Below are 10,966 nucleotides of genomic sequence, written 5' to 3'. Positions count from 1 at the left end.
CTTCAAGCAAGTGGACTCGATCTAGGATACTTCAAACCTCCGGTGGTCATGATACTCCTGACGCTGACGTTCATTTTGTGAAGGGCATCCGCCTGACACTGGCTAATAAATAAGGTGCTGCTGCTGGGGTCACGTGAGGCCAGCAGCAGTAGTAATGTGTAATGTAGTTACACAATTTTTCCAAATGGAATGCCCGTGTCAACAGACTGCAATTAAGAATTCCATTATTATTGTTATGATTATGATTGTAATGTGTATTATTATTATTATTATTATTATTATTATTATTATTATTATTATTATTATCATCAGCAAGCACATAAACCACACATATTGACGTTGACTAAAGTGTATTGTGTTAATTGTGTTTTTTTAGTCAACCCCTTTTTTATTTATTTGTTGTTATTTTTCAATTTTCTAACTTAATAAAACAATTTAGACACTAGAGGGAGTGCAACAGTGCAACAACCAAAGTGCAACAACCAAAGCCTTAACTTTAACATATTGGCTGATTCATAAGTTCATCGTGTTTGCCAATATTTGTTGGTTGTTCTATTTGGTATATATTATTAATAGGTGATATATTAGTGCATTTGTACCACAATACCATTCAACAGTAAATTTGCCCAATTGATCATTCAGCATCTTATGTAGAAAATGGAACAGTGCCTACATGTTGGATACATTTTAATTCAACATTTGCACTATGTGTGCAAGAAATGAGAAATGATGACAGTGCTGTTGTGTGTTTCATCTTCTGCAGCTGTGACAAACATACACATAACCACACAACATGTTTGTTTTAAGCTCTTGAACGGTACATTTAAATCCATGGTGACTTCGGCAGGTCTCTCCAGTTCTAATTAAATGACAAAGCTGAATGTTTACAGGTGCAGTTTCAGTCTCAAGGGACTCAGTTCAGTTCAGCGCAGATGAACCAAAACAGAAATATCGATCGCTATGGTGATGGAACTTTTAAAAAGATTTTGCAATGCGCGTGATCACATTTTGTTTCTTTTACAGACATTGTGGCCTTTATATTTTTCATTTATTTTTGCTTAGTTCATTTTTCTAATCATGTCTATTTCTGAAGTAATGTCATTAATCAACAAAAAAAAGTTATGTTATGATATTCTGCTTTATTGTCATCATAACACATATTTGAGTATAATATGTTCACCTGGAAAGAATTTCCTCTATGTCTTCAATAAGTTGGAATGGAGTGGGTCCCTCTGCTCGACACCCACAGAAGAAGGGACGAGAAGAAAAAATGGAAAGTCACTTTAAAGAACAGTCTTAGCTGTTGACATTCACCTCTTACATAAAACCACACTTTATTGATCTGTGGGGGCAGGGGATTCAGGAGTTAAACTCGAGGTTATACATTAAGTCTTGGTTCATGTTCATGACTTTTTATTAGAAAAGGCTAAACTGGCCAGTGGTCTTCAACTGGAGGTACTGCAGGCGGTCCGCCAATTGTCTTTTAAGTAATTTTTTTTGTGTGAAAATCAAAACAAAAAGGATTTTAGACAAACAAATTTTGAGCAAACTCCGACCATCAACACTTGAACAACAGCGTTTCTTTATTGCAAGCGAGTACCTCGTGCTGTCCTGCACCAGGGAAGAACAAATAAATCAAATTCTGCAATGAAAACAGACTGTGTCTTTTTAATTGTCAGAAATAGACCAGGTGCATATAGTATGCTATATTATACTATACGGTATATCCAGTAGACATTGGGGGTTTAGCTATGTTTGTTTTGTTTCATACACGGAGGAAACTGATAAAAATAAATAAATAAATCAATCAAAATCTAAGAAAAAAGATTGAACACCCCTGCTTTAGGGAGGGTCTTCTTATGTTCATCTACCTCTGGAACGCCACATCAGGCCCTGAGGAAATTAGGCCTCTGTCCTGTTTGTTATTTGTTTTCCTGAGAGATATCCATCTGTAGAAGAACTGCTGTCATTGTGCCCCGGGAGCTGGCCTTATTCATTAAGTGAAAATACCCCGATAATAGTGGGTCTCAAAGGGTGATACACAGTGCAATACTTCAGAGATCATGAGCACAGAGAGGACACTGGCATGTTTTGTTGCCGCTTCTCACCTGTGTGTAGCGTGTCTGTTTTCGTTTGTTTCTCGTCTCCCCAAACTTTTGGCTATCGCTACTTCAGTTTTGGCCCACTGCTGCACCTACCTGAGGCTATTTATTTTAGTTTTTCCGCTGAAACTGGATCAATGGCTTGCCGTCTTGTCAGCTCCCAGCCCTGTCATCTCGCTGTTAGCCCTCCCTACAACATTTATGCTACAGAATGCACGATCTCTCAGAAATAAATCACTACTCATTTGCAACATCATCATGAACGGAAAATTGACTTTCTCTGTTTAACAGAAACTTGGCAAGTTCAACAGGACTTTATTACACTCAACCAAGCCACCCCCCTGGATATGTGTACATACAGAAGCCCCGCTCCATAGGTCGTGGTGGTGGGCTGGCTGTAATACACTGAGCAGACACCCTGGTCAAAGAACTCTCTGTGCCAAACACCCCCTCTTTTGAATGTTGCATTCTCTCTCACTGCACACCACCAGGTTGTTCTCATCTATCGCCCTCCTAAAGCCTCCACCACCTTCATGTCTGAGCTGTCTGAACTGCTTACCTCTGTCTGTTTCATGTCCCAATCTACCCTTCTGCTCGGTGACTTCAACATCCACGTGGACTCCACCAGATGTACGTTTGCCACAGATTTCCTGTCACTGTTGGACTGTTTTAACATCACACAGCACGTTCAAGGTCCCACCCACGCTAAAGGCCACACGCTCTATTTGCTGTGCACCACTGGCACCTCTTCCTCCCATCTTCAGTGCCTGGACCTGGCTGTTTCTGGCCACCATGCTGTCCTGTTCACTATTCATGTCCCCCTGCCCAGACAATTCGTTAAACGCACCATCATGTTCAGGAACCTCAAGTCATTGAGTACACCAGCCCTAATCAACACCCTCGCGACCCATTTGGCCCTAGATCCCCCTGACACCACGGTGGATAGCCTGGTTGCACATTACAACTCTGCCCTCTCCCTTAGCCTCAGTTCTCTTGCCCCCCTCAAAACCCGGACTGTCTCCTTCACTCGCCCTGTCCCTTGGTACACCTCTGAACTCCGCACCATGAAGGCCACCAGCCATCAGCTGGAGAGGCTCTACAGAAGATATTGCCTCACTGTCCACCTTGAGGCCTTCAAACAGCATGTGACATCTGACAACCCAAACCACTACCACCCGATCTCCAACCTTCCGTTCCTAAGCAAAATCCTGGAACGATGAGACCGCCCTCATTAAAATCACAAACGACCTCCTCATTACATCAGTATCCTCAGCCTCCTCGACCTCTCAGCTGCCTTCGACACAGTCTCTCACACTATCCTCCTCAACCGTCTATCCGGCTACATTGGCCTCTCCAGTAGAGCACTCTCCTGGTTCCAATCCTATCTCACCAACGGGAAGCAGTTTGTCACTATCGGAGACTCTTGCTCCTCCCCTGGCCCAGTTGACCAAGGCGTGCCTCAAGTCTCTGTGCTTGGGCCCCTCCTCTTCCCCATCTATATGCTCCCCCTTGGTCAGCTCATACGCCACCATGGTCTATGCTTCCACACCTACACCGATGACACCCAGTTATACCTCAGCACCAAACCATCCGCCCAGCTCCCCCTCAATCTCTTCTCAACTGCATCCACAACAACAAAGTCTGGATGTCATCAAACCTGCTCAAACTCAACAATAACAAAACCAAATTCATGGTTGTTGATCCCAAGGCACTGCTCAGAAAGGTTGTAGATCTGCTCCTGATTGTTAATGGCTGCTCTATTTTCCCATCCCCCGAAGTACCCAACTTAGGCGTCATCCTTGATTCAACCTCATTCATCATTTCACTCACACATCAAATCCATAACCAAATCTGCCTTCTTCCACCTCAAGAACATCTCCAGACTCCGCCCATCACTGTCTGAGTCTGTGGCAGAAACACTAATCCATGCTTTCATCAACTCCCGTCTGGACTACTGCAACGCAGTCCTGTCCGGGGATCCAAGTAAAGTCCTGGACAGGCTCCAGTATGTTCAAAACTCTGGTGCTCGAGTTCTCACCCGCATCAAGCCCTGGCAGCACATCACCCCACCCTCATCCATCTCCACTGGCTCACTGTCAAAACCCGTATTTTCTATAAAACCCTACTACTAACCTACAAATCCCGCCACGCCCTTGCCCCGCTGTACCTAACTGACCTCCTCCACCCCTATGCCCCGTCCCGGAAGATGCGGTCCTTGGACACGGGTCTGCTCTCCACCCCTCGCACAAGTCTACGAACCTTTGGGGACAGAGCCTTCAGTGTGGCGGCCCCCACCCTCTGGAACTCTCTCCCCACTGACATTCGAAATGCCCCATCTCTGGCCAACTTCAAAAACCTCCTCAAAACCTACCTGTTCACCGAGCCCTATTGCCCCTGACCCTTTTTGGTTTCCTTTTTTTTCTTCTTGTTCATTATATATTTCAATTTAACTACCTGACTTGTTTAGTTTTTTTGTTTTCCATTGTAAAGTGTCCTTGGGTTTGTGAAAGGTGCTATATAAATCCCAGTTATTATTTTTTTTATTATTATTATTATTATTATTATTATTATTATTATTATTATGAAGTGAACTATTAGAGATAACACAAGTTTAGTTCTAAAGTGCCCCAATCCTCCATGTAATTTGGAAAGTGATGATGACAATGTCAGTAAAGGTTTTTTTGATTAGTATAATTTCATTGTGTTCAGTAAAGTGACATCAACCTGGTAAGAGGGACCCTCTCCCTTGACATAGACCATCAAGGTGAATTAGGCACATAGAATTTCACGTAGGGCACCATGGAGGTCAGGACCGGCCCTATTTGCAACTGAACACTACGTCCACTGCACACTTAATTCACGCCACGCAACTCAACGACATGCACTGAGTTGGTTGGACGTGCCGGCAAGCGCCCACACAATTTCCCGGAATTGTCTAGTTTAGCAATATTGTTCTTGGAGAGTATCAAGTTTTTAAATAGTTATGTACCTAGTGGGGCTGCCTTTTGCACTGAATAAATTCATAATTTGTACTTAATTTTGCGCAGTCTTGTAATTATTTTAACTTGCGATCAAGTCAACCCTAAAGTTATCCGAAAAGTAATCACAAATGAGCATTTAGTAACTTACTTTTCAAAAAGGAAACGCCCCCAGAGCATTACCCCGGAACCCCCGAGTGGGTCTGTGTTTTTCTCTCCGCTCATGCATCTTTCTCACCTTTTTCACCCCTCAACAGCTTGCATGCCTGTTTAAAAAGTGTGATTAATCACACTACAGTAATATCATGCACGATTAATCAGGATTTATTTTTTAATTGTTTTAGTTAATATATACAAATTCACATAAAAACGAAAAAGGTGATTTACAAACTGTTGCTATATCCAGGCAGAGCTAAGCTTTATATTTATATGGTACGCACTTTATAGTGATTCAATCGCTACAAGCCATTTACATTGACTTGCAGTACACTCTATTGACTCTATTCTATTGATTATTAGGATACTCAATATTTTATAACTCCTACACAAGTTGCTTTTTGTAATACATATTCACACTACATCAGTTACAGTATATCAGTTCATTACATTTTTATTACATATGTTGTTTTACGATAGTATAACATTTGAGTACTCTATCCACTCCAGTCAATGCAAGAAATAATGATATGGTAAATCTTAGGTAGTCTAATGATGATGAAAATATATTTTTTCCTTATGTTTGTCCTGTATTATTTATGTGGAGTGTGTTGTGTGGAGTGTGTACTACATTTTAGTCATTTTATAAAAAGACATTTATTCAAATCTCAAAAACCTGAGAAAAAAGAGAACTTCAGAACAAGTTACATAGCAGCATCATTTTGATTTCACGCAAAAACAAAACAAAAAAATATTGCACAAATCCTATAGTATAGTATACAGTAGGACAAGGAACTGGGACTGCAAATACAAAATGCATGAAATTAATATTTAATTTATTTTAATATTCTGTGGATGTCGGCATTCAGCATCTGATCAAATAGAATAGAAAGGATTAGTTACATGAGTTCAAGCATCAACAGAAAGACAGATGGGGCTTTCTGTTGCAAATCTTTCTGTTGATCGTTGAACTCCTGTCACTTCTGAAAGCTGCAAGATCGATCAGGATCAATCAGGTGTTGGACTTCCATTCCTTAATCCGTGCAACGACATGCCTGTGCAGTTTATCCAACAGCACGGCCTTGATCTCCTTAGTCCGCAGACAGTAGACTGTGGGGTTTATAAGCGGTGGTACCATTGTAGCCACGATCAGCAGGGCGTTCCTCTCAGTCAGGTTCAGCCTGACTCCCACTCTGGTCAAAAGCACAGAAACGAGCTTGGGAGAGAAATACGAGGCCACTGGGATGAAATGGCACCCGACTGTGGTGAACACCTGACACTTGCTCCCGTTGTGGGGAAGCTTCAACACCTCGTAGACGGCCTTGGCGTACGACAGCAGGATCAGGGGGAGTTGCCCCATGATCAGCCATGCGCCCAGGACACTGGGGATGTAAAAGTAAGGCTCAGGGTCGACGCATGCCGCCCTGATCAGCGCAGGGTAGTCACAAAACACATATTTGATAATAGGCTGGCAGTACGGCAGCTGGTCAGCGATGGACACCACTTTGCCCATGCAGCCAAATCCTATGAACCAAGAGATGATGATCAACATGAAAATGCGAAGGTTAGTTATGATGCTGGTGTATCTGAGAGGGTTCATGATGGCGATGGTGCGGTCCAGCGCCATGAGGGAGAGAGCCAGGGCCTCGGTGATGTCTCCCAGGTGGTAGAAGTACATGTGTGAAACGCACGAGTGGTAGGAGATGATTTTGTCCTTGGCCAGCAACGCTGAGATCATCGTGGTGCTGGCGCTGGTGGTGAACATGACGTCCACCGTGGCAAGGTTGCAGATCAGCAGGTACATGGGGCAGTGCAGGCGCCTGTTGGAGGCGATGACGCAGATGTTGGTGCCGCAGCAGAGCAGGACCAGGCAGTAGGTGAGGAGGATGACGAGCCCCAGTGCGCTCTGGTGGGGCAGGTGGTCAAAGCCTGTGATGACGAACTCCGCCACGCTTGGCCCGGACATGTTTGACAAAGACATCTTCAAGCAAGTGGGCTCGATCTAGGATACTTCAAACCTCCGGTGGTCATGATACTCCTGATGCTGACGTTCATTTTGTGAAGGGCATCTGCCTGACACTGGCCAATAAATAAGGAGCTGCTGCTGCTGGGGTCACGTGAGGCCAGCAGCAGTAGTAATGTGTAATGTAGTTACACAATTTTTCCAAATGGATGCACGTGTCAACAGACTACAATTAAGAATTCCATTATTATTGTTATGATTATGATTGTAATGTGTATTATTATTATTATTATTATTATTATTATTATACTTATTATTATTATTATTATTATTATTATAGATCATATTATCATAATTGTTATTATTATTCATATTATCATCATCAGCAAGCACATAAACCACACATATTGACGTTGACTAAAGTGTATTGTGTTAATTGTGTTTTTTTAGTCAACCCCTTTTTTATTTATTTGTTGTTATTTTTCAATTTTCAAACTTAATAAAACAATTTAGACACTAGAGGGAGTGCAACAGTGCAAGAACCAACCTGCAACAACCAAGCCATAACTTTAACATATTGGCTGGTTCATAAGTTCATCATGTTTGCCCATATTTGTTGGTTGTTCTATTTGGTATATAAATTATTAATAGATGATATAATAGTGCATTTGTACCACAATACCATTCAACAGTAAATTTGCCCAATTGATCATTCACATCTTATGTAGAAAATGGAACAGTGCCGACATGTTGGATACATTTTAATTGAACATTTGCATTATGTGTGCAAGAAATGAGAAATGATGACAGTGCTGTTGTGAGTACCTTGATATTCGTTAGACAATTGCGCAAATGCAACTGTGTAGACCGCATCCAATACATTTTTTTCTCAGGGGTTCCTTTTCTCTTGGTAAACCATTATTGTGTTCAGCAGATACAAATGGACAACTGAATGATGACAATTCCTTGAGGTGAAAATGCTGATATTTGTTTGTTTCATGTTCTGCAGCTGTGACAAACATACACATAACCACACAACATGTTTGTTTTAAGCTCTTGAACGGTACATTTAATTCCATGGTGACGTCGGCAGGTCTCTCCAAGTTCTAATTAAATGACAAAGCTGAATGTTTACAGGGGCAGTTTCAGTCTCCAGGGACTCAGTTCAGCGCAGATGAACCAAAACAGAAATATCAATCGCTATGGCGATGCAACTTTTGAAAAGATTTTGCAATGCACGTGATCATACTTTGTTTCTTTTACAGACATTGTGGCCTTTATATTATTCATTTTTTTTTTGTTTCGTTTATTTTTCTAATCATGTCTATTTCTGAAGTAATCTCATTAATCAGAAAAAAAAAAAAAAGTTAGGTTATGATATTCTGCTTTATTGTCATCATAACACATATTTGAGTATAATATGTTCACCTGGAAAGAATTTCCTCTATGTCTTCAATAAGTTGGAATGGAGTGGGTCCCTCTGCTCAACACCCACAGAAGAAGGGACGAGAAGAGAAAATGGAAAGTCACTTAAAATAACTTAAAAGAACTGCATTATATTTATATTCAAAGTTATACATCAAGTTTTGGGTCATGTTCCTGACTTTTTATTAGAAAAGGCTAAACTGGCCAGTGGTCTTCAACCGGTGGTACTGCAGGCGCTCTGCCAATTGTCTTTTAAGTAATTTTTTTTTGTGTGAAAATCAAACAAATAAAAAAAAATTTTAGACAAACAAATTTTGAGCAAACTCCGACCGTCAACACTTGAACAGCAGCGTTTCTTTATTGCAAGTGAGTAGCTCATGCTGTCCTGCACCAGGGAAGAACAAATAAATCAAAATCTGCAATGAAAACAGACTGTGTCTTTTTAATTGTCAGAAATAGAGCAGGTGCATATAGTATGCTATATTATACTATACGGTATATCCAGTAGACAATGGGGTTTTAGTTATGTTTGTTTTGTTTTATACATGTAGGAAACTGAGGAAAAAAATAAAAAATAGATCAAAATCTAGCTTAAGGCAGCGCTTCTTATGTTCATCTACCTCTGGAACGCCACATCAGGCCCTGAGGAAATTTGGCCTCTGTCCTGTTTGTTATTTGTTTTCCTGAGAGTTTTTCTGTAGAACAACTGCTGTCATGTGCCCAGGGAGCTGGCCTAATTCATTTAGTGAAAATACCCCGATAATAGTCGGTCTCAAAGGGCGATACACAGTGCGATACTTCAGAGATCCAGTGAGTGACACAGCTGAAGATGCATAGAGGTGCTATGGTCCTTTCGATGAGGATTTTGATATTTCTTTGGTCACAGCATTATGAGCACATCTTTAGAGATAAGGCTTGGATGATCGTGCAAAATTCCACTCCCCACTGACATTCAAAATGCCCCATCTCTGGCCACCTTCAAAAACCTCCTCAAAACCTACCTGTTCACCGAGGCCTACTGCCCCTGACCCTTTTTGGTTTCCTTTTTTTTTCTTGTTCTTTATTAATTTCAATTTAACTACCTTGACTTGTTTTGTTTTTTTGTTTTCCATTGTAAAGTGTCCTTGGGTTTGTGAAAGGCGCTATATAAATCCCAGTTATTATTATTATTATTATTATTATTATTATTATTATTGTTATTATTATTGTTATTATTATGTAGTGAACTATTAGAGATAACGCAAGTTTAGTTCTAAAGTGCCCCAATCCTCCATGTCATTTGGAAAGTGATGATGACAATGTCAGAAAAAGGTTTTTTTGATGAGTATAATTTCATTGTGTTCAGTAAAGTGACATCAACCTGGTGAGAGGGACCCTCTCCGTTGACACAGACCCTCAAGGTGAATTAGGCACATAGAATTTCACGTAGGGCACCATGGAGGTCAGGACAGGCTCTATTTGCAACTGAACACTACGTCCACTGCACACTTAATTCACGCCACGCAACTCAACGACATGCACTGAGTTGGTCGTACATGCCGGCAAGCACCCACACAATTTCCTGGAATTGTTTAATCACAAATGAGCATTTAGTAACTTACTTTTCAAAAAGGAAACGGCCCCAGAACATTACCCCGGAACCCCCGAGTAGGTCTGTGTTTTTCTCTCTGCTCATGCATCTTTCTCACCTTTTTCACCCCTCAACAGTTTGCATGCCTGTTTAAAAAGTGTGATTAATCACACTACAATAATCATGCACGATTAATCTGGATTTTTTTTTTAATTGTTTGTTGTTAATATATACAAATTCACATAAAAAACACATGAAAAAAAATGAAAAAGGTGATTTTTATAAGCTTTATATTTATATTGTACGCACTTCATAGTGATTCAATTGCTACAAGCCATTAACATTGACCTGCAGTGAAACCTTTTGGTAAAATATGAAGTGAAAACAGTCATTGCTTTTTTATCAGGAAGGAGGAGTCGCCCATACATGTGTTTGCCTTGGGCCCCCAAATCACAAGCCACAAATCCGTGGTTTTGCTCTGTGTTTGAAAAGATAATTAACGGCGTTAGGCTGACGGCTACATGCGGTGCTTCATCTACTAGTTGCCTGCTATGATTTTATATATAATCTTGTGCATTTGTTATCACATTGTTATGACTTACTTGCATATGTCTATGTATTTGGTCTGTTCATTGTGTTTCAGTTTCTACAGTACATAAAGACTCTAAACATCCCTTAACCCATCCTTAACTTGCAGTAAACTCTATTGACTCTATTCTATTGATTGTTAGGATACTCAATATTTTATAACTCCTATACAAGTTGCTTTTTG

At 40.8% G+C, this 10,966-nt stretch overlaps 1 protein-coding gene across 1 annotated transcript; it reads right to left on the bottom strand.

Moving 5' to 3' along the window:
* Positions 1 to 6,248: 6,248 nt before the first annotated feature.
* LOC307239908 (olfactory receptor 6N1-like) lies at positions 6,249 to 7,217 on the bottom strand (the record flags this gene model as incomplete). The annotated part of the gene is made up of 1 exon (XM_080013485.1): positions 6,249 to 7,217. The coding sequence occupies one exon, from the start codon at positions 7,215 to 7,217 to the stop codon at positions 6,249 to 6,251; it is 969 nt and encodes a 322-aa protein (XP_079869611.1).
* Positions 7,218 to 10,966: the final 3,749 nt, after the last annotated feature.

The sequence above is a fragment of the Zeus faber genome (genome assembly GCF_960531495.2).
Source record: "Zeus faber genome assembly, chromosome: 14".
NCBI lineage: Eukaryota > Metazoa > Chordata > Actinopteri > Zeiformes > Zeidae > Zeus > Zeus faber.
This window is presented reverse-complemented; position numbering and strand designations above follow the sequence as displayed.